General features: G+C 48.1%; 8 protein-coding genes across 8 annotated transcripts, besides 1 other annotated feature; 3 read left to right on the top strand and 5 right to left on the bottom strand.

The window, feature by feature from the left end:
* Positions 1-22,005: part of a sequence feature (contig 1.19 575..71437(-1)) that runs on past the window's edge.
* ANIA_01391 (uncharacterized protein) lies at positions 212-3,344 on the bottom strand (the record flags this gene model as incomplete). Its single annotated transcript, XM_653903.1, has 4 exons — positions 212-1,211; positions 1,268-1,955; positions 2,006-3,040; positions 3,242-3,344. 4 exons carry the CDS (start codon positions 3,342-3,344, stop codon positions 212-214), a joined length of 2,826 nt encoding a protein of 941 aa, XP_658995.1.
* ANIA_01392 (protein spc25) lies at positions 3,701-4,651 on the top strand. The gene is made up of 2 exons (XM_653904.2): positions 3,701-3,984; positions 4,048-4,651. Exons 1-2 carry the CDS (start codon positions 3,756-3,758, stop codon positions 4,590-4,592), a joined length of 774 nt encoding a protein of 257 aa, XP_658996.1. The 5' UTR covers positions 3,701-3,755; the 3' UTR covers positions 4,593-4,651.
* On the bottom strand, positions 4,844-5,405 carry ANIA_01393 (bL32 family ribosomal protein). The gene is made up of 2 exons (XM_653905.2): positions 5,071-5,405; positions 4,844-5,018 (listed from the first exon to the last, which is right to left on the bottom strand). Exons 1-2 carry the CDS (start codon positions 5,402-5,404, stop codon positions 4,981-4,983), a joined length of 372 nt encoding a protein of 123 aa, XP_658997.1. The 5' UTR covers position 5,405; the 3' UTR covers positions 4,844-4,980.
* On the top strand, positions 5,676-7,507 carry aspD (septin CDC10). The gene is made up of 6 exons (XM_653906.2): positions 5,676-5,954; positions 6,016-6,144; positions 6,197-6,278; positions 6,333-6,470; positions 6,539-6,752; positions 6,804-7,507. The coding sequence occupies exons 1-6, from the start codon at positions 5,828-5,830 to the stop codon at positions 7,140-7,142; spliced, it is 1,029 nt and encodes a 342-aa protein (XP_658998.1). The 5' UTR covers positions 5,676-5,827; the 3' UTR covers positions 7,143-7,507.
* Positions 6,956-8,550, bottom strand: ANIA_10188 (guanylate kinase; the record flags this gene model as incomplete). Its single annotated transcript, XM_050613147.1, has 4 exons — positions 6,956-7,911; positions 7,997-8,199; positions 8,269-8,379; positions 8,451-8,550. The coding sequence occupies 4 exons, from the start codon at positions 8,548-8,550 to the stop codon at positions 7,639-7,641; spliced, it is 687 nt and encodes a 228-aa protein (XP_050468985.1). The 3' UTR covers positions 6,956-7,638.
* ANIA_10186 (putative Golgi matrix protein) lies at positions 8,685-10,651 on the bottom strand (the record flags this gene model as incomplete). Its single annotated transcript, XM_050613146.1, has 7 exons — positions 8,685-8,993; positions 9,041-9,147; positions 9,217-9,496; positions 9,551-9,977; positions 10,029-10,415; positions 10,470-10,564; positions 10,642-10,651. 7 exons carry the CDS (start codon positions 10,649-10,651, stop codon positions 8,767-8,769), a joined length of 1,533 nt encoding a protein of 510 aa, XP_050468984.1. The 3' UTR covers positions 8,685-8,766.
* On the bottom strand, positions 14,394-17,100 carry ANIA_01396 (glycerol-3-phosphate dehydrogenase GUT2). The gene is made up of 6 exons (XM_050613145.1): positions 16,964-17,100; positions 16,766-16,851; positions 16,266-16,709; positions 15,942-16,201; positions 14,561-15,889; positions 14,394-14,507 (listed from the first exon to the last, which is right to left on the bottom strand). Exons 3-6 carry the CDS (start codon positions 16,706-16,708, stop codon positions 14,437-14,439), a joined length of 2,103 nt encoding a protein of 700 aa, XP_050468983.1. The 5' UTR covers position 16,709; positions 16,766-16,851; positions 16,964-17,100; the 3' UTR covers positions 14,394-14,436.
* ANIA_01397 (protein phacB) lies at positions 18,754-20,869 on the top strand (the record flags this gene model as incomplete). Its single annotated transcript, XM_653909.1, has 7 exons — positions 18,754-19,122; positions 19,194-19,951; positions 20,018-20,136; positions 20,222-20,483; positions 20,565-20,571; positions 20,775-20,810; positions 20,867-20,869. The coding sequence occupies 7 exons, from the start codon at positions 18,754-18,756 to the stop codon at positions 20,867-20,869; spliced, it is 1,554 nt and encodes a 517-aa protein (XP_659001.1).

Raw genomic sequence — 22,005 nt, 5'->3', positions numbered from 1 at the left:
CACAGATGGCTCATAGTACCCAGCTATCAACTCATCGAACCATGCATGGTTGAGTATTGAGATGGAGTTGTGGTGCATGTCTGATCGAGTCATTTATGTACAATATCAATATACGTCATCAACATAGGCCAAGAAGAAATGTAGATTTCGTGATACAAAGGTATTCCAGAATAAGCCCAAAACAATGAACATGGAGGGGTAGCAGGGTGGCTTAAAACCCTGCTGCTCGTTTCTTCTTCTTCGCCTTCATCCCACTTTTTCTGCTTGCCTCACGACTCCCAAACACCCCCCGCTCGATTTGAGTCATAGGAACATCCTCTGTAGGCTGGCTGCCTTGGAAACGTATTATGGGCGGCTGGCCTGTTTCCGGCTGGCTACCCCAGGCTCCTCTAACAGCAGGTACAGGGGAAGAAACGAGAGGCGGCATAGGAGAATCATGACTGATTTTCTTTAGAGTCTGTGACACATTTTTCCGCGATTTACCCTTTGAAACCTTGTTCTTGGCAGCCAGTTGTGACCCTTCGGATGCTAGTAGATATGAGGCCGGATCGAGTCCCGGTTGCCAATGGTCGAGTATGCGTTCCGCACTTCGAGAAGTCGGTCCTGTTTTGTCATATCTTGTGTAGGATGATAATACTTTGAAGGTTGGCCGCTGGTCCGTCTGGCGCTCGGGTAATACCGAGTCCCCTAGCGTAGAGCTTTGCGCGGCTGCGGTATCTGCCGGCGACAGGACGCTCTCGTCAGCGGAACTCAACAGTGCCCCATAAGAGGATTTCTCATCGTTGAGTCTCGATAGGGTGTTCAGGCCACTGCTAGAAAAAGCGGACCAGGTCACATCTTTTTTCGTGGTAGACTCAGCCGCTTCTTTTTGAGGTACCGAGATAATCTGGGAAAGCACAATATCGGCCACAAGCTGCCGAATAGCCTTCTCTTTTGTGATCCTAGCTCGTCCGGGTACGTCAGAAGGCAAGTCGGTGAGCCAATGATTAACCAGCCGATCATATATAGCAATCAAGTTCAACTTCGAAGCCCCAATTGGTTTTTCTTGCTGGGTTGACCGCGCACCGAACGAATCGTATGGCTGTATAAGGAACCTGGCTCGATTCCCGAGCACTGAACGGTCCGACTCAGCTTGAGAGACAAAGGCAGCTAAATCTTGAGCGTTCTGGTCGATATCATCTAGTGTAGGTGACTTCCGCAACGTTTCAAGCCTGATTATTTCTTAGTAAGTTTCTGTCGTTGTTTTAGGATACGAGATGTGACATACACTGTCTGGCAAGTAGGAACTTGGAAGGGAACATGACCAGCGATTTTCTGTACCATTTCCTGAATCAGACTCTGGAAACTGCACTCCGTAGTAATTTGACCGTCCTGCGGCAGCATGTTCTGATCTCCAATCGCTATCGTGTAAATATGTGTGTAATCAAGCGTGAATTGTGGGTCTGCCAACTGGGCTATACTGCCAATTCCAAGGTCTGAGACCAATTTAACACCACGCACGGGTTCGTCCAGTTCATCAACTATAAACCCACTCCTAGAGTGTATCACCTTCTTCTGCAGTCCAGCATGGCGGAGATTTCTGACTCGTAAAACGTCGCTAGCATGCAAATGCTCGGTTTCAAGACTACTAGTCGAAGGCCTTGAGTACAATGATTCCTGAACACGAAGGCTTGAATCTACTGCAAAGACCTTGACGAAACTCAAGCCGCAGTCCAAATGCTGATAATCCATAGCTGTGGGAGTGATTTCTTTGAAGACAAGTGTGGAGAAGTGCGCGTCGATCGAAAGAGCCTCAAAATCTTCTGTATGGACGGATGTGGTTGGGACATGTAGAATGAATGGATCAAGAGCAGTTGCTGAATCACGCATATACTCAGGTGGCTCAGAGCAATAAAAAGCTAGCACAAAGTGACTGAGCTTAGAAAACAACACTAGGTAGAAATCTTCGGTAAAGTCTAATCAGTATCAAGCAAAGAAAATTCTCCAATGGGGTCGGAATTCTCACCAGCATTTACTGTCAATGAAGCCAACTGTAGCGTCGTGTCGTCTGAATCGCGAAAATGACGCCAGGAGAGACGCGAAGATAGTGAGAGCCCTATATCATCATCGACGGGAATCGAAGCTGGTATAACCTCAAACCAGACGAGTTGGGAAGTCGTGAGAATGAATACGTGCGATGGATTACGGGTACTCCTTCTGATACTTAGGATCCATTCGGATGGCCTATTGAAGCTGAGCTCCATCGAACAGGGATACGCCCGGTTCTCGTCCATTCGGTAGAGCATGGAGCATCTTCTGTCACAGACAATAAGATGATTCCCATTCACAGCCCATTCAATAGCTAGCCATCCGTCATGTCGGGCATGTGCTCCTGTGTTTTGATCTTCAATACCAGCCCATGGAAGAGTACCCGATATCACACGTGAGGCGACCCAGTTGTCCTTGTTACGCTTGTGCTGATTGTGTAACTCCCAAACACCCCAGTTACCATCCTCATCGACGATAGCAAGCTGGCTTGGGTTCCAGGGATTGAATTTCACGTCTGCGTGAGGGGCGCCTCCAGTGTGCGACGTTGATATCTCCAACAAGAAATTGGGATCGAGTCGAGAAACCTGATGATCAAGAACCACATCATTGTTGGCTCGCTGAATGGGAACTGAGACGGGGGTTCTGCGATAGAGTGGCCTGAAGACGAACGTAGAGGAGAAGCGAACCGCCATAAACGTAGCTCTCTCCTCTGGGGCATTGGAAAAGCAGATTTGTCGAATAGGGGCTCCACCCACGTGCCATTCAATATGATCATAATCTCCAATCGTTGGAACACGCAACTGAGTCGGCGTTACTTGCTCTAGTTCTACCGTTTCGTGGGCTATTGTCCGTAAGGAAATAGTATTGCCGCATTCTCCAGACGCAAATGCCACGATAGGGACCGCCCGGCGTCCCGACGAGTCAATATCAAAATCCACTGCACGTCCAAAGTCAAGAAGCGTGGACACCAAAGTGTTACATGCTCTGCTTGCTGCTGTGATGGTATGCGAAACTGTTTCACTGTGAGCAAGGCCGTAGCCTGCAACAAGCTCAGGATAACCCCGAGACAATATCGACCGTTTTATTGTTGAAGATTGTTCAACTGATATTATAGGAGATTGTACAGTGGTTTTGGTCACCCCGGTAAATGATATGCGCGGCGCTTTCCGAGTTGTTAGTATTGTAACTGATGAGAGTATCCTAGGTAACTTACGACGAACCAGAGTCCGCAAAAACTCCCACGACCGGGTTTCCGGGTGATAGACAGGCTTTCCTAAGTGCCCATAGTGCAGTAACTTCGGCACATTTTCATCCATTGGGTCTATCTTTGAGTCTTGCCCTGCACAGAGGTTCCGACCCAGCAAGCATATCGAGGACTGACAAGTCTCCTAAGCAAGATCCCGTGATAGCAGTGGGAAATATAAGCGGGCCGCAAACCGACGTCTTCGCGGGGCAGCTGTCAACTGCATCTGCTTGGTGCAGATGTCTAGGATGAAGTCATATGGACGCCGAAGTGTTGATCAAGCTGGATCCTGTGACTTTTTCTGCACCTAAATCTGTCTGCGGCGGACCGCCAAGCCTTCTGGTTGCGGCGCAACAACAAACAACAGAGCAACTTCTTGTCAATGTCATTATCGCTTTCTGCTTTATTAAGGCGACTTTTTTGCTCGTAATTGATCCTAGGCCTCGCACCCCAGACTCTACTACAAATATTCGAGATACTAAACATGTCCTCATTTGATCCATCACTTTCGACAAGCGGTATGCGGCCTCCTCTGGCCTCTGCAACAGCGCCCTCAATGGCCGACTCGCTTCCTAGCATCAACTTTGGGTTTGAGGAATTGCGCAGTCGCATGGCCCAGTTTACAGCACAGTTTGATGCATTTATCGAACGAGGTAGGAAACAAGTTTTGGAAGAGAGGAATCAGTTCAAGATTGGTCTAGCTGAGCTACAAGGTGGGTTTCTATGATTTGATGGAAAATATAGAGAAAAGGTAGTTCTAATAAAGCGTTGGACAGAGGATGAACGGATGAGGCAACGAGACATTGAAATCCTCAATCTTAAATCACAAACCCACGAACAGACCCTTCAGAAAGAGGCCGCGGAAGCCGCCGAAATGCACGCTGCCGTTTCATCTGTCACGTTAGAACGTGACTCCCGTCTCACGAAACGCGACCGGCTTAAGCAACAGATTGAGGAAACACAGAAAGCCATCAATCAAAAATTGGAAGCGCAGAGAAGTCACTCTCGCTATCTTGACGCACAGGCGCGTCTCAACGTTCCGGAGCTTGAATTTTGGCAAGATTATTTGTGCTTACGAATTGAAGGTGCGGGTAGAGAAGATCGGTTGAAGTTCGTTTATAGTCATCTGCTGGAGAAGGATTGGGAGGCTGAAGCATGGTTTGAACTTGGCACCTCCAGCCGCGACTATGAAGTATTCCATTCACGACCCAAGTTGGATAGGGAATATTTGGACCGGGAGTTAGACATATTGAATGAGGACCGCGACTTTGGCGCTTTCTTGAAAAGGATGCGCAGGTTATTCATCGAGGCACTGAAATGAAAGCCAACTACATTATGATTGATAATGCCATATTTTGACTTCTAATCTTGCAACCTGGTGAACGTTAACGAGCATAAATGGAAAGGTGCGGTTATAATTGACGTGGTGCTGCCCTCTTGATATAACTCAGATTGTATTCGGTCACCGAGTTGAGTAAGAGATTTTAAAAAGCTGCTCAGTCGACAATATATTTCGCCGCTTGGCCATAATGTTCTTCTTCATTCGAGATCCATATATCAGTACATCGCAAAATCCCATTGCTAATCCAAACGCCGAAAAGTCATGCACCGCACACATGTGATATCTATACATATACAACCTGGTCATGGGTTCAACCTTGACATTTCTTGATTTATCGTCACCCCGTTTTCAAAGGAATGGGTGCACTTCACGCCAATTGAGTTTTACCCCATTGTTTCTTGATATCTAAACAAAAAATCGGTCAGACAGTTCAACATCACGAGCATGTAAAACTCACTCTCAACGCAGTGTTGGCATAGAACATGAGAGCGTTTGATTTGTCCACATGAGGGGCAGGTGTTGAGGTTCTTGACGTCCTTCAGAGCCTTGCCAGCCATCTGCCTATGTCGCTTCTTCATGTGGGATGTCTTCTTTTTGGGGACAGCTCGGAGCACAAACTCCCATAAATCCGATAAAATACCAGGTACGTTCAGAGTAAAAGCGGCCGGACGAAGCGCAGCGGAAAATAAAACTGAAGGTTGTGTGGAGAGACTCATGCTGAAAAATCTTGCTGATTTCGGAAATCGCGGCAGTATTCGAGGGAATCGCGCGGAGGAAAGTTGCAGAGCCATTTTGGTGGGCTATGTATCCTGTCAAAAATTTGCGGAAGGCGTAGAGGCGTTCGGCGCAAATTGGGCAACTGAGATGGTGCGAGAGCTGACGTGCATCAGCGGTTACCAGGAACTGGCAAATTGAAGCTTTTCCCGACAACTTGCGGTTTGCTGGGTTTGGATCTGGAGAGGCGCTATGCCGAATTAGGATTAGAATCCCCCTGACTGGAGTTGTGACAACAATTAAAGGGGTCTATCATGGCTGCTCTCTCCCTCTCGATCGATACCAGACCAGCTCGATTTTTTGGGTGAAGTCTCGATCTTTTTCCCGAAGTAGGTTTCCTCTGCGAGCTGCACTTCTATATCCTCTTTCTTGCACCTTTTGCATTTAATTCCCTCAATTGACCACCTATCTACTTGACATTTCTCATCCCCTTCACCACCATGGCCACTACAAGTTCCGCCCCGTCTACTGTCTTCCCGCGGAGCCATGTCGGTTTCGATAGCATCACGTCTCAGATCGAACGGAAGCTGCTGAAGCGCGGCTTCCAGTTCAATGTCATGTGTGTTGGTAAGAGCCATCTATCTCCTTCCAGCTGGCCCGATGTGCTTGATACTAAGCCCATGAACAGGACAGACAGGTCTTGGGAAATCCACTCTGATTAACACTATCTTCGCCTCGCACCTCATCGACTCGAAAGGTCGCTTGACCCCTAACGAACCCGTACGGTCGACCACAGAGATTCAAACTGTTTCCCATAGTAGGTGGACGTTCCGTACCATCAGCAACTTCATCCTCTAACGATCCTACAGTCATTGAGGAGAATGGCGTCCGTCTCAGACTCAACATCGTGGACACTCCCGGATATGGTGACCAAGTCAATAATGACAGATGGTATAAGACTACACCTGTTGCTTCTTGACTTCATTCTGGCTAACATGTCACTAGTTGGGACCCAATTGTGAAATATATCAAGGACCAGCACTCGGCATACCTCCGCAAAGAGCTTACTGCGCAGCGTGACCGCTACATCCAAGATACCCGCATTCACTGCTGTCTGTTTTTCATCCAGCCCTCCGGCCATGCGTGAGTTTAGAAGACCTATCGGCATGTGTTGTGTACACGTAGCTAATTACTTATTTGCTTCTGAAAAGTCTGAAACCTATTGATATCGTCGTTCTGAAGAAGCTGTCCGACGTTGTCAATGTCGTGCCTGTGATCGCCAAAGCCGATTCGCTCACCCTCGAAGAACGCCAGGCGTTCAAGGAGCGAATTAAGGAGGAGTTTGCCTTCCACAACCTCAAGATGTACCCGTACGACAATGATGAGCTTGACGATGAGGAACGTGCTGTAAATGCCCGCATTAAGGTATGAATTTCCCTGGCGTCTAATTGAGGTATCTCGGTCTAATGATATTAGGACATCATTCCTTTTGCCGTTGTTGGAAGTGAGAAGACTATCGTCGTGAACGGCCAACCTGTCCGTGGGCGTCAAAACCGCTGGGGTGTCATCAATGTGGAGGATGAGAGCCACTGCGAATTTGTTTCACTGCGGAACTTCCTTACCCGTACCCATCTTCAAGATCTTATCGAAACGACAAGCCAGATCCATTACGAGACCTTCCGTGCCAAGCAGCTTCTGGCATTGAAGGAGAGCAGCGCTGCGGGCGGTCACACTAGCGGCAGCCGGCCGATTAGTCCCTCCGCTGACAGGGAACTAAGCCGCAACTCGCAGCGTGTCACGATGAACGGCTACTAGCTGGGCGAGGAGTAATAACCCGTTTAAAATAAAGCTTAGTCTTCTAGGGCCAGCTACTCTCCGCAGGCGAACGACTCAAGACTTTAGCTCTCGCGAATATTTGCTTCGTTCTATACTCTACCTCCGGACTCCGTATTACCACCCACTTCCTTATCAGCATGCTCTTACAGATATCCCTTTTTAACTCTAGGTTGTTGTTTTTTCGTTATAATTATTGTTATCCTCTTCCCATTACAAGGGAGAATGACTGGGTTTACCTCAATTTCCTACTATTTCGTTTTGTGCGTCCCGAAAAGAGAACTAGCATGCGAGCATCAGCGTCGATCTCGTCATTTCATGTACTTAATTTCCTTAATATTCAGGTTTAAAAGAAATATATCCTTGAATGTCTCATTTAGCGCTTTCAATACATGGTAGCTGGTTCTGGCACATGCATTGAAAGGTATTGTACAAAAAGCGTGACGATGATGTTGTGTCTTGAAGAGTTCAACGCCGTCTATGCCTCGGATCCAAAATTCCCACCATCAACAATATAGTCCTTCAATTCCGTGTACGCGGACTCCAAGTCATCGTTGACGATTATCTTATCGTGCGCGCCAGGTTGCTTTGCATACTCAAGCTCGTTCTTCGCCTGCGTCAACCGTTTTTGCAAGCTCTCTTCTGTCTCGGTGCCGCGGCTACGCAATCTCCTCTCTAGCTCGTCGACAGATGGCGGCGCAAGAAATAAGAATCTCGCGTTTAAATCGGTTTTCTTCACTTGCTTCACCCCCTATTTGGAATCAAGTACAGGCGTTAGTCTACCAACTGAGAGACTCCACAACTTCGCTTTCGCAGGATGATTTTCAGTAACCAACCTCCATTTCGATGTCTAGGATACAGATCCTTTCTTTTGCCGCGATATCCTTCACGGCCTGCACACTTGTCCCGTAATAGTTGCCGCCAAACTGGGCATGCTCGATAAAGCCATTTTTGCTCACTAGGTCGAGGAAGTCCTCCTTTGTCGTGAAATAGTACTCACGGCCATGTTGCTCGCCAGGCCGAGGGGCTCTAGTCGTGTCTGACAGTATGTCAGAAACGCTGCCTTCATGAGAACTCCAGTTATTGGGCGAAAGCGGGGTTTACAGACGAGAAACAGAGAATCCGAAGGTGTCGGGATACTCGGCGAAAAGCCTCTTGAGTAGGGTTGATTTGCCAGTTCCAGAGGGACCCGACACTACTACGGGGCGGAATTTTTGTACTAGATTGTCCGTTCATATTAATATGGATGTTTGTAAATTGAAGGAAATGAAGATAGGGTCCTGAGATTACCTGCACTAGTAGCCATTGTATATCTTTGGAAGTGGAATAAGATTGCTGGGCGCTTGACAGGTGCTGACAATGTTCCACAAATTTTCGAAAAGGTATGCATATACTGGTATATTAAAGAGACGTTGCGGTTCTGCTATGACTTCTTTTGCACATATCTAAGTTGATTGAGGCGGTAAGTGAATCTGACCGCTTTCAGCACAGATAAGGAAAAGCGTGGATGTTCGTACAACCAATGGGAGCTATGGGTGTTGTTATATTATGATGTTGTCTAAGTTCGTTGAAGGGACATGGTAGGAGTTGCTGTATATCTCCAGCTTCACTTCGTCAATGGACTATTATCATGGGAAGAGGCTTGTGATTCTTGTTCGAGAAAATTGGACCACAATTCTGCAAGTGATTCCTTGCTTGCTGCCCCATTATCCCGAAATTCAGTCGCTAAACTTGGCGTACTAGGCGTACGATGCATGGGTGAGCCAGGAACCCGGAGCCTAGCCGAGGCTCCAGACGCTCCTGGACGAGCCAACCCTGCCTGCTCACGCTGTTCTGAACGATGTCAATGTCGCTCTTGTTTAAAGCTTGGTGGGGCATACCATCTGACCACCCCAACAACGCCGCGATGAGTTGTAGAATCTGAAACTTTTTTGGATCCGACCGGTCAAGCGCCAGGAAGTGGAGTAAATGATTTGTGACAATATGCCTGTTCGTGCACCATTAGATTTGACAGCAAAATACTAACACAAGAGGTAATTCAAATATTCATGCTCACCGGTCAACATTATCTTCGGGCTTCCCCTTCTTGAGGAACCGCAGCGCTTTTGTCAAGTGGTCATTCAGAGTGACAGCTTCGTGTCGGAGTTTGCCGATCAGGAGGTTCTTCTCCCTGACTTCTTTTTCGAATGGCCGGACCCTCTCAAGCTCTTGTTGGAGGTCTTGTAGAGACTTCATTGCCTCTGACTCTTTCGATTTGGCCTCATTAAGTGACTGCTTTAGTCCCTCGAGCTGAGCATCAGAGCTTTCGACTAGTTCACGAAGCTCTTGTTTTCGTGCTGCAACAGATTAGCGGTTTATAGACTCGCGGACTATGACGGTTAAGCACCCACCGGCCTGGATTTCTTGAAGAGCGCGCTGTAACCCATCCACAGCCGCTGCTTGAGAATCTCGCTCAGCAGAAGTTCTTTCATACGCGTCCTTCAGAGTAGTCAACTGTTCCTCTAGGTCTATAACCTTTTCCCCAAGATTCTCTCTGATCGAACGTTCCTCCATGGCGAGCACTTCCCAATTATGCATAGCCTCCTTTGCTTGCTCGAATTCAGACTGGAGGTACGACTCCTGCTCTAAAAGGTCATCTTTTTCCCTAAGCCAGTTTTGTTGCGAGAGGTTCGTTCGTTCGCGTAGTTCCGAAAGCTCTTTAGCCATGCGCTGGTTTTCCTCCGACAGCTCCGAGATCTTAGCCTCATATTCTTCTTTCGTGCTTGAATTCTGTTCCTCCAATTCCTCTATCCTCGACCTCGCCTGGGAAATCTCCTCCTATGTTATATTAGCGCAAGTATCAAGGATTCGGTCCAGCAGTATACGTACAGCATCTTCCTTGAGACGCTCGCCAAGCTGCGCTTTAATGGTATTCACCCTTTCGAGTAAGCCACGGTACTGAGACTCCGCGTGCTCCTTTTTACTCTCGGCATCATCCAGTTTGCTCTGTAAAGCCTGCATATCTGTACGGTGCTTCGATTGTATCTCTTCCAAGGACTTCCGCATATCGGTCACCTCGGCGCGCAACGAATCTCGGTCTCTTACAAGGGCGTCAAAGCGGTCCTTGGATCGGAGAGCTTCCAAAATCGGCGACTTTGCTCTGGAATCGTCGGATTCAATATCGGCGTGTCCATGGTCAGTCGAATTGGCATCAATCTCTTTCCCATTTGTAGTCTCCTCGGGCGTGTGACTGTCCGTCGTGTCTGGCTGTACGTCCTAGCACTCATATTTAGCATCGAGTAAGAGAAGCCATTTATATCGCATTATTACATTCGCTCCCGATAGACCACTCCTATTATCATCCGAAGTATTCACATCGGCGGCGTCGGGTTGGCGAGCCTTGTTCTTGTTCTTGGATTTTCCCCCTGGCGGGAACGTTAGTTAGAAGGAGCATGGCTGCGAAAAAAAGCGAGACAATAATATCATCTATGCAACAACATACCCTCAGGCATTTTAAGTATCTTTCTTCAAAGGAGAGCTCTGTGGCGGGTGAGGTGTAGTGCTATGTACTGGATGCATCGGGCCGGGCGGCCAGAGCTGTCAACATCACTAGCGCGCGATTGGATACTCATGCTGCCAGAACCTCTGCTGACTGTACTCCGCACCAGTTTCGTCTCGTGGGTTGAGTAACCATGGTCCAACACATTGTAGATAACTATCTTTTACTTTAAATAAGATTAGGTTGGTCATAACGGCTTAAGAGCCAGTAGACTATCGACGGTTGGATTTGGCCGAGCTTGGTGGTAACCGTGCTGTTATTTGATTGAGCATCACGATACTTGTTGGGAGTATGAGCATAAAAAGAGAAGGCCTGATTTTGCTGAGCGGCCCAAGTTCAGGAGATAGAGACATAGCATCAACCACGATGGAATAGTGCGGTGACTGCTGCTCGTCATTCCAATTCATTGGAAAACATATTAAATGCAGCCTCGGAGAGGGAAAACGCCACTCGCCGTCGACAAATACGTGCGTAGTCTTTCTGCGACTACAGAAGTACCTACCTAGCGAAAAGCTACCGCATTCTTGGATGTTAAGATGCCGTGGATAGTACTTTGTATTTCTCCCTCCACAGGTTGATCTATTGGCTGGCTTCTCAGATCGTCGAATTCTGATTCATGACATCAACGGCTTCGGAGGTTGCTCACCCTTGCTTGGTGTTGAAACCTCGGCTCCCGAGGGCATCTACGGGATACGACTCTAGGGCTCTCCAATAAAATTAGTTCTGACAATATATATGGAAGAGCTGATATCAGTTTGTGTTTATGATAAGTTCAAACGTACATCATCGCTCACCCGCCAGAGCTCTGATGAGAATATAGCAATGTCAATAGATATGACAGCAAAGGGGACGTAGACCAGTGGGCTGTACGGTACCGCCTTGCGGAGACATTCGGGAAGGCCCAACGCATCGAACAGCGTACTTTGGCGACCATCAGAAGTACGGCTACCGAGAACCGAATCTGCACCTCGAAATCGCCGACCTTACCGAACAGGGCTGCCGTCCAAGTAATGCGATACTGCTTTCAATACGGAGCAGTCCGTACGAAGTGCAAGACGCCTGATGCACCACTACACATTATGCATAAATCGGTCTGAACACAGTGTGACAACCGCAGCAACAGTTGACCGATACCCAATTGGAGTTTCGCAGTTGGGCGAGCACATGATAGGCTGAAAAGCTGCTTTGCTCATGCGAGTCATTTGGCCGTGACTCCGAGAAAGCGATTTGAGCTCCCCTGTCGCTCCACTTGAAGATGGATAAGGGAGTTTGTCCGCGTCCCTCGTCAGCTGAGGGAAATACACTTTGTCTGGTTCGTTTATACTTCCCTAGCGGATTCCTGATCCTTCTAAAGAGGGATTATTCGACCTATCCAAGAGCTTCGCAAGGTTTGGACAATCAAGCATTAGTGCTGCAACCGGAGGTATGTCGTACTACGTGCCGACATGCACAATAATATCAATAATAACGATAAAATAATCATAAGATTGGCTGGTCAGACAACATCATGATCGATAGCTCGTCTTAACCGGTTTCAAGCCAATGGGCCCAGAACGGCTCAAACACCGAATTGGATCTCCCAAACACATGCAAAACCGTTACGCCAAGGATGATACTTGGCCTTATTAAGGACCTTACGAGGCGCTGCTACAGCGGGTGAGCCCGTACGCAACCCCACCCGCCACATGGCCAGTCACAGTCTGGCAGAGGCTCAGGTTACCGTTCTGGAGGTTGCTCCTAGCCCTGTTATTTCCCGACATCTCCATTCTGGTCAAAAAAACAAAATAGATATGGAGTTGAATGTCAATATACCATAACGGTTCGCCCTCGATTCCCTTCGTGAGGCAGCAGTTCCTGCATTTGCATGATTTAACGATGCGCGGACCCATATTCGAGCAGCAAGCCGCAAGAAAAAATTGCAGAAGCCTTCGTCAATCCCCGCAAGCAGTTGATGTCTTATTTTTTTTTTTTTTTCTCCCTCTCTCTTTCATGCCGCTGTGCTCCTGTAACGAGAGACTCGATCCACGATTTGCCCACACCACCCCTGCTCCACCTTTCAGTGCATTAATTTGGCAAGGTCCGGGGCCTGCAAAGAACCATGCCCACCAGGATCCTCATCGATCACTCTTCTTCTTTCTTCTCTCTCTCTACCTCAAGATCTCCTACTTTACTACTACAGAAATCCTTGAGTCACTATCTTCTCGTCTAGCTGTGTCATAACCGTGGTCATCGAGTCAATCCCAGCGCTTTCCAAATATTGCAGGCCTACTATACCTTACTCTAAATGGCCAATTCAACGTCTTCCGATAACGAACCTCCTTATATGAGGGCTTTGAATGCTGCCAGGAATGGCGAAAAAGGTGCCCTTGAAGGTCGAGATGGAGAGATTCTAGCGTCAGCCCGCGACTCAATATGGCGGAAAGTTGAAGGCAATCCGAACTACTTGCTGAATCGACATGAATTCGCATTGTTCAACTATTACCGACAATACTACGAGAAGACCCCGAAAAACAAAGAAATCGCCCGGAAAGCGGTTGCGCGGTTTTGGGACAACTATTCAGAAGGACCTTCAGGATCTGGAACGGCCAAATCATAACACGATCTTTCAGCTGTCGCAAATATCTAGCACTCTTCTCGCCTCGGCCGTCAACATCTGGCTGGTGGCCGGCACAACCTCATACCTAAAGGTTGCGTTCCTGAACGCCGGTTCCTTGGGGGCACTTGACTCTCTTTATCAGCAAAGCCTTTACTTGGAGAGCGAAAGAGTTTGCTGGAACTTCCTTGTAGCATCGCCATTGGACAGACTCTGGTAGTCTCATCTAATTTACTGCGCATCTACTATCGAGTAATCGTACTTCTACGGGTTTGGGGAATTCAGCCTTCTCAGTTTGGTTAGGATTCTTAGGCGTCTCTGGCACAGCAGCGGATCCATTATATATAGTGGATGGAGTTTTGGTTTCTTTATTCTATTGCATTCTCTCTTTCCCCTCTCGGTTACTACAAAAAAGTATCCTTTGCCATTGCTATTAGTTTCCAACCCTACATATCCCAGTTCAAATAAGTTTCATGCATGCAGGACATTGTTTAATATTCATTATGCCCAGATAATACCCCCTTTATTACAAGCTACAAAAGTTTTCTTCTTTTGATGATATGTCCTAAAAGGAGCTGATTCAGAAAAGCACCATGTCAGGGATGTTTCAGAGCATCAACCCACAGCTTCTTCTGTGGCTGAAGTAGACGTATCAGATAATAAGCAAAACGACAATATACCTGAATGGTTGGCAATATGCGAGTAGCCACTATTTAGTCTGTACTTCCTACTCCATTTACAGGCTCGAGGGCCGAATGTCAGCATTTCCTGAGCTGTGGACGTGCTGCTACGTAGGGCGAGCCTTGAAGAGACGACGTCATATCACTCTTGACTCTATCGAACGATTCCCAAATTTGGAATAAAACGGACATTCCACCTCAAATCTACCGTATTAGCCAGTACATTTACATAGATTTGAATTTATTCTTGTTCTCATAAATCATGGCGAGTCTAACCATGTCGGACGCTTTATGCGTTTCAAGCATACGAAAAGCTGGAGCGTGTCCAGAAAGAGGCAAGCCCCTTGCTACCCAAGGATAAACCGCAGTACACTGCAGCCAATCTGTCCCGGTCTGGATGTTGGAATAAAATACATTTTCTATTATTGTCTATAATAACAAAGATGGTTTGGATGTCGTTAACGTCTATTTGTTAGCACCGGCCTCGCTACCCATTACTGGATTATGTGTTTTTGCGAGTACGTCTGCAGGGGGCTCTGCGAAGGATATTAGTATCGATACCTGCCAAAAATATCCAGTTGGTACTCACCAGTTCGCGTGAATGCGCCTCTCTCACTAGCAAGCAGCTGTTGAACTTTACCATTCTCTACTTGATCCCTAGTCACGTTGAGGAGGTCTGGGGCCAATCCCATTGAAGCCAAAAATTGCACACTGTCCTTCCACTCGACTTCTTTCCTGTTCTTATCCCAATGAAGTTCCTCGCCCATCAAGTCGATCACTGTAGGGAGTGCTTCGAGGGCAGCTTGGGCGTTAAGGAATGCCAAGCGGGTTCTTCGGGCGATGACATCGACTGCAGTCTGTGCGTATTCGTGGCGAACGGCAAAGCGGACCTCGCCATCAATGAAAGGGTAGAGGGCTGAAATGCGCTGTCCGCGGACAGGGAAGCGTGTCTGTGTGGGAGAAGACAGTGCTGCCACTTGCCATGCTCGGTCTCCGTACGACGTGGTTAAGTGCCGAGCCACGTCTGTCTCAAGGCCGTAATGTTGAATGAGATTGATGAACAGAGTCTTGGACCAGCCATGAGCTCCGATCAGGCGAACCTGGTGAGTTTGGCATGAGCCATCGAGCGAAGCATTGTCGGCAACCAAACCGCGTCCGCCAACGCCACTGATATCGGGGACATCGTGCAATTCACAGGGCTTGAGATTGAATTCTTTGATGGCCTCATCAACTGCTTCTTCAGCCATCTGGCGGTAAGTCGTCCACTTTCCTCCAGCGCAAGTCAACAGCCCCGAGGAAGAAACAGTGATGAGGTGGTTGCGGACAAGAGCTTCAGAACTCTTCACCTTAGGGTCGCGCACCAGAGGTCTAATTCCGGCCCAGGCAGCAAGAACATCGGATCGGCCAACGTTGATGTCGGGCGCCAGATAACCTCTGATTTCCTTGAGGATCCAGTCGATATCCTTCTCAGACGGCTGAGGTTGGCGCGTGATCTCTGTGGGGGCATCTGTAGTACCAGCTATCGTGTTTCCTTGCCAGGGAAGGAAGAAAATAACACGGCCGTCAGACGTGGACGGATCGATGAGGCCCATGTTTGAAGGACTGTAGTAACCAGGCAGAATAACGTGGACACCAGAGCTAGGTGCGACAATCTCCTTAGTATTGGGATCGTCCATCTTCCTGATGGAATCAGTGAATGGACCGGTAGCGTTGATGATACCCTTCGCCCTAATGGAGATCTCCTCTGCTCCTTGGCCGTCCCGTTCGGGAATGCAGTCCCTAAGCCGAGCGCCGTTCAATCTTCCCGACGCATCCTTGGTGAGGCCTGTGACTTCCATATGGTTGACAACAGTGCTACCATATAGCGCAGCCGTCATTGCGAGCGAAACATTCATTCGAGAGTCGTTGTGAGCACCATCTACAATATTAGCGCCTCCATTTCAATTTCTCAGGGGTCATAAAACACATACCGTAGTAAACCATAGCACCGAGAACGTTATCCTTTCGGAGCATGGGGAATGCCTCAATGGCTTTACTCTTTGGCAAGAAGTAGGAGCTCTCAATTCCTTCAGAGCCAGCTAGCCAATCATAGCATTTCGTACCGGCCCAGAAGTAGGGAATCTGCCACCACTTTTGGACTGGTACCATGATCGGGAGCCAGCTGGAAAGATGAGGGGCGGTGTTCAAAAAGTACTTTCGCTCCCTTAGAGCTTCTTTCACCAGTTTATACCTGAAATACAATTCAAGAATGTCAGTCTTGGTCGGACCCATCGAAACAACGCAGGTATACTGACTGATTGTAGTCCAACTCCCAAACAGCCTTTTCCAGGTAACGCACGCCGCCATGAACAAGTTTGGTACTCTTGCTACTTGTCCCAGCACTGAAGTCGTCTCTTTCGACCACTGCTACCTTTAATCCACGTGTCGCCGCATCGAGTGCAATTCCTGACCCTGTAGCGCCTCCGCCAATCACGAGAAGGTCATACACATCCGCATCGTCACCTGAAGAACTGCGTTTGAGATCCTCGATTTGCTCAAGGCGCGATTTGATTTTAGGAAAGCTGGGAGGCACAAGTTTGCCTTCATGATAACCGGGTGGTGGAACAGCCGGCGCTTCGAGACCAGGAATGTTACGGGGACGGATCGAGAAATAGAGGGCACCTGCACCCACGGTTGTGACTGCGGCAGTACCGTAGAGGAGAGGTCGCAGTATCCTGCGAGTATTACGAGATGCCATTCTGCAAGATGTGTGAGATCAAGGTCGACAATTCAAACGTATTTGCTAGCAGCTGACGTTGGACTGTCGCCGAGGCGATGAGAACGGTTGCGCAATCAGTATCTCGAAGAATGTTTTATGCGCGCAAGTAATATCTAGAGAATCTGGATAATAACGAAAGAAGTCAGACTTGATAACGTTCGCTGTAAGAATTGAGGCAAGACAAGCAATTGGAAGGGAGAATGCGACGAAGGATTTAGTTGGGGTTGCCCATACCTATCACGAACGAGGCTGTTCAAGATAGACGAAAGAGAAGGGGAAATGAGAGGGGGAAATGAGAGGGATAAGAGTGAGTAGGGTATAATGATGAGAAAGAGAAGTAGAGAGAGGTGATGTCTAAAAAGGAATCCAAGGAGGATATGAGGACGTGGACAAAGGCCGTCATGGTGGAAATGACCGGGTAACCTTCCATTCTCTTATACTGCGTCATGACGTTTCCTCAGCAGTGCGCCGCGTGAATGGTATCCGGTTGACCCCCTTCAGACTGCCAAGTTCTAGCAGGTCCAGCACATGCGACCATTGGAGCACAATTGCAAGTGGAGCGATGACGGCTTCGCGGCGTAAATCCAGGTTGTCCCACCAATAAGCCGCTCGGCAGACAGCAGGCATAGAACCGGGCCTCCATGTGACCAGCAAAGGATTTTTTTGGCGCCAGAGGCCAGATTCCAGAGGCCAGGCTGGCCAGCATCCAGGAACAGCCAGACGATCGGGATTAAAAGAACCCGTCAGAATCGGGAGACAGTCCATCCCGTGACCAACCTGAGCTTTTGAAATAGGCAGGTGTGTCGAGGTATCTTCCTTCGTCAGGGTCTTCACCTAGGCTCACCGGCGATTCTGGACTGAGCGACTGCAAAGATCTGCCAAGCGTGCATTTGGACCTGATTTATTGGGGCTCGACCCACTGACTATAATCTTGGAAGCTATGATGTTATCAGCCGCGGAGTAATTATTCATGCCTTACAGTGTTTGACTTCTATTGATCCTTTGTGTTTACTCAAGAGTACAACTTTTCATAAACGGGCACGGAGCATCTCCCGAAGCCAGGGTCATGCACTCGGCAAGATGCCGATAATCAACTGGCTGAGTATCAATATTCCTATTCTTCAATGGGAGACTCCAACGTGGGACCTTCTGTGACGCATTTATTCTAACCATCGGCTGCCATCCCGAGTTCCTACGGTGATCTCAGGACAAGCGCGCATGTGTTGTCTTGCTTCCAGTGAAACAGAAACACACATACCCATTCTTCCTAATGACTGGTTCGGGATCGGGAGTTGTCATGTCTATCCGATTCGGACGTGAGCATTGTTCTTCGGCTGGGTACATAGGTAATGATATGTCCATCCCGTATCCGTGCCAATCTAACTTCATGATTGATGCTATAAATCTGCCCGCGCTCTCACTAACTTGGGCTACAGAGTCGACGAAGTGGTTTTTCTCGTCAATGCAAGTCTGGGGAATTGTTTGCTTCAAAAATCCTCACTTACCTCACAGCGAGCACCTGCCTCGGGCAACATTTCGTCGGTCAAAATTCTTCTGGAAAGCTCCACAATGGAAGATGAACAATCCGCCGTTAGAGGATGGGCTCCAAGAAGGACTCTAAATGTCTGATGCACGGGACACCAAAACAGGAGATATGGAATTATGCCGGTGTTGTTAGGCGGAATTGTTCCGGGTGCGGAATGGTCTCGGTTGCTCCCAACACGAGAGCTCGCCGTAGCGAATCAACAACCACGCATCTGCAAAGCTTGACCCTGTTACCCCAGGTCGTTCAGAAAATGCGGGGTGGATCTAAGCGCCTGAACCTTGCTTATAGCGCTCTGTGAGACGGAAAAGTTCCTCTCGAAGTGGAGGTTGCCGAAGTCATCTAATCCTAGATGTGACGTTGCCATACTATATGAGAGCCCAGGTTACACTATTGAATCTCAGGAATCTAACAACTTCGAGCCACACCAGATACAAACGAGACATTTCAGGTACAAACAACAGAAGCTACTTGCGCTAGTATGGCCATCGCCGAAGCGTTGTTGTTTGTCAACAACAGAGCCGTCGAACATCCCCTGCAATTCTTGACTGCAGTTGCTTTCGCGGTACCTCTGCTCTACGTCGTCATCAATGAGTTCATTCGGGCTTCAGCTCGCATTCCCGGCTTCAAAGGGCCTCGTGGACTGCCTTTGATAGGTAATCTGGCGCAAATTCGAAAGGACGCAGCCGAACAATATCGCATCTGGTCCAAGATATATGGACCCGTCTATCAAATCCAGCTAGGAAATATCCCTGTCTTAGTGGTCAACTCTGCCGCAGCTGCGAAAGTCCTTTTCGGGCAAAACGCACAGGCTCTAAGCTCCAGGCCTGAGTTCTATACTTTCCATAAAGTGTGTTCAGAATAATCCTGCTAGTTTCTTCTCGATTCAATGCTTGACTGGCTGCTGACATATTACTACAGATTGTCTCGAACACAGCTGGTACAACAATTGGTACTTCTCCCTACAGTGAATCGCTGAAGAGGCGCAGAAAGGGCGCAGCATCGGCTCTCAATCGGCCCTCCGTCGAGTCTTACGTGCATCATCTGGACGTCGAGTCCAAAGCGTTTGTAGCGGAGCTTTTCAAGTATGGGAATGGTGGGAAGACACCAGTGGATCCCATGGCTATGATTCAGCGTCTCAGCCTGAGTCTTGCCCTTACTCTGAACTGGGGAGTACGTGTAGCATCCCAGGAAGAAGAACTTTTTGACGAGATCACCGAAGTCGAGGATAAAATCAGCAAATTCAGAAGTACTACGGGTAATCTACAGGATTATATTCCGATCCTGCGTCTCAACCCGTTTAGCAGCAACTCTCACAAGGCGAAGGAGATGAGAGACAGGCGTGACAAGTACCTCAGTTCACTCAACCGGGACCTTGACGATCGAATGGAGAAGGGCACCCACAAACCTTGCATCCAGGCCAACGTAATCCTTGACAAGGAGGCCAAGTTAAACTCTGAGGAGCTCACCTCTATTAGTTTAACCATGCTTTCTGGCGGTCTTGATACCGTCACAACTCTCGTGGCTTGGAGTATCTCTCTTCTTGCTCAGCGTCCCGACATCCAAGACAAAGCAGCGAAAGCTATTCAGGAAATGTACAGCGAAGGCCAACCGCTGTGTGACCCTGCAGACGATCAAAAATGCGCTTATGTCGCCGCTCTGGTCCGTGAGTGTCTCAGGTTAGTATTCTCTCTCACTTTGCCTTCGTATTTGTGTCGGTATCCTTAACTGAGACGCCACTACAGATATTACACTGTGCTTCGTCTGGCCCTGCCGCGCACGTCAATTAGGGATATTACTTACGATGGTAAGGTAATTCCTAAAGGAACTGTATTCTTCCTGAATGCTTGGGCCTGCAACATGGGTACGTCACTATCTGTTCCATAATTTGATCCCATTCATCACGCAAGCCGTAGACGTCATATCTGTACTCACACTTTGGATAATAGACCCCGAAGTATGGAGTGATCCGGATGAATTCAGACCAGAGCGCTGGTTCGAGCAACCCGATGCGCCCATGTTCACTTACGGGATGGGCTACCGCATGTGCGCTGGCTCACTCCTCGCCAACCGTGAGCTGTACCTTGTCTTCATACGTACTCTGAATAGCTTCCGTATTGAGCCTACTGAGGAGAAGATAGAGTGGCATCCTCTGAAGGGAAACTCTGACCCGACGAGCCTGGTGGCGATACCGAAAAAGTACAAGGTCAGGTTTGTTCCAAAGAATGAGGTGTCGCTTGTTGAAGCCTTGAGTTGATTTCATTGAGGCTTTCTAACCTCTTTTTCCTGGAGATTTGATGTTAGTAGCCTTCGCGCTGAGATCAGTCTTGTATAAGGAATGAAAAGCAGTAAAATGGAATGACTCAAGCTCTCACTATTCTTCCTCGTGAAACACTGAGGCAATACTTATGATCGCCGCGCCGAATTTGCGCCCTATGCCTAAGGCGATATTACCTGTGAAGCTAGCCCAGGTTATGGCGTTGACACTGGAGAGTTTTACAGTTGATAAGCGAGTTGATACGCGAGTACGATACGCGAGTATGTTTAGGACATAATAATCATTGTCATAATTGCTTTGTTATCATATTATACAGTAAAGAACCCTTAACACCATTCCGTCCGTGCCAAGCACCAAAGCAAATCCAATATACCGGGCTTTAGCCAACACAAAAAAAAAAAAAAAAATAAAAAATAAAAATAAAAAGAGAGAGAGAGAGAGGAAGAAAGAGGAGAAACATAACAGTCAAAGAAAAAGGCGTTAGATGCAGTGTCAGATATGTCGCCGGAAATGCAATGAAACCATACGCCAGCTCCCACATCGCCGGCAACCAAGATTAAGCTCCTCCCATCTTTCCCCGTGATCTTCTTTTGTGTTCTCTTCCATAAGCACAGTTTGATCATTGCAGCGTTCAATCATCAGACGCAATTTTGGGATGAACAGTAGCGGGGTAGGTTGCATCCGCACGGGAGCATAGCGAGGTTTTACCGGGACGATGGGTATATTGCAATGTTGTAAAATATAGAGCGAAAATAGCGGTCTAGAGGAGCAGGTTGGAAGAGGTACGCTGGCGTTCGGTAACACGAATAGTCAGTTGTTGACCAAGATATTGTGTGGCATCGCTATTCTGAAGTATTATGAGGTTAGGCGTCTCTTTAGGTCGCGAACATGGTCAAAGCAGCTCGCATAGTCACGTAATTCAGTCTGAGACTGCGACGATATTGGAGATGTTTGTGATAAATTGCTCCGAAGGGAAGACAACGAGGTTTGAGACGATGAAGGCGACAATGTCTTTTGATAATGTGGTCGGTAGGAGTTCCAAGATGAGGTTTGAGTCGTATCAGGAGCCGACTTGGTTATGGCGGCACGTCCTGTCGGACTAGAGCTTTTTCTAGACGTCACTCTTGAGTCTAGTGTATAAGAAGGTGCCGTCTCGTGCGAGACATCGAGTTCGGCCAGCCTACACGACTGGGAACAGTATGGTGCCCCCAAAGTCTGACGGTCACAGACCAGACAAAAGTCAAGAGACCACTCGGTGGTCATGATGGTAATCCAGATAAATGGCACCACCACACCAATTTTCGGGCGAGACAGTGGAGAGTAAAGATGAGCGAATGTCCGGATGAAGGAGGAGGTCTAGGACTAGACTTGTGTACGTGAAAGCGGCTGTGCTAAGCTGGAGCGAAATAGAATAAGGACCACGAGGTAGTTTATATCGAAGACGATGAAAAGACG

Source organism: Aspergillus nidulans, chromosome VIII, assembly GCF_000011425.1.
Source record: "Aspergillus nidulans FGSC A4 chromosome VIII".
In the NCBI taxonomy this organism is placed as follows: Eukaryota; Fungi; Ascomycota; class Eurotiomycetes; order Eurotiales; family Aspergillaceae; genus Aspergillus; species Aspergillus nidulans.
This window is presented reverse-complemented; position numbering and strand designations above follow the sequence as displayed.

What these genes read in the sequence shown, in the direction of transcription:
- ANIA_01392 (XM_653904.2), top strand. Translation starts at nt 3,756, where the DNA reads ATGTCCTCATTTGATCCATCACTTTCGACAAGCGGTATGCGGCCTCCT. An exon ending in TGGTCTAGCTGAGCTACAAG is followed by an intron (nt 3,985 to 4,047) that starts GTGGGTTTCTAT and finishes AGCGTTGGACAG; the next exon opens with AGGATGAACGGATGAGGCAA.
- ANIA_01393 (XM_653905.2), bottom strand. Translation starts at nt 5,404, where the DNA reads ATGGCTCTGCAACTTTCCTCCGCGCGATTCCCTCGAATACTGCCGCGA. An exon ending in ATGCCAACACTGCGTTGAGA is followed by an intron (nt 5,019 to 5,070) that starts GTGAGTTTTACA and finishes TTTTTTGTTTAG; the next exon opens with ATATCAAGAAACAATGGGGT.
- aspD (XM_653906.2), top strand. Translation starts at nt 5,828, where the DNA reads ATGGCCACTACAAGTTCCGCCCCGTCTACTGTCTTCCCGCGGAGCCAT. An exon ending in GATTCAAACTGTTTCCCATA is followed by an intron (nt 6,145 to 6,196) that starts GTAGGTGGACGT and finishes ACGATCCTACAG; the next exon opens with TCATTGAGGAGAATGGCGTC. An exon ending in CAAGTCAATAATGACAGATG is followed by an intron (nt 6,279 to 6,332) that starts GTATAAGACTAC and finishes ACATGTCACTAG; the next exon opens with TTGGGACCCAATTGTGAAAT.
- ANIA_01396 (XM_050613145.1), bottom strand. Translation starts at nt 16,708, where the DNA reads ATGGCATCTCGTAATACTCGCAGGATACTGCGACCTCTCCTCTACGGT. An exon ending in TGGGAGTTGGACTACAATCA is followed by an intron (nt 16,202 to 16,265) that starts GTCAGTATACCT and finishes ATTGTATTTCAG; the next exon opens with GTATAAACTGGTGAAAGAAG. An exon ending in CGGTGCTATGGTTTACTACG is followed by an intron (nt 15,890 to 15,941) that starts GTATGTGTTTTA and finishes CTAATATTGTAG; the next exon opens with ATGGTGCTCACAACGACTCT.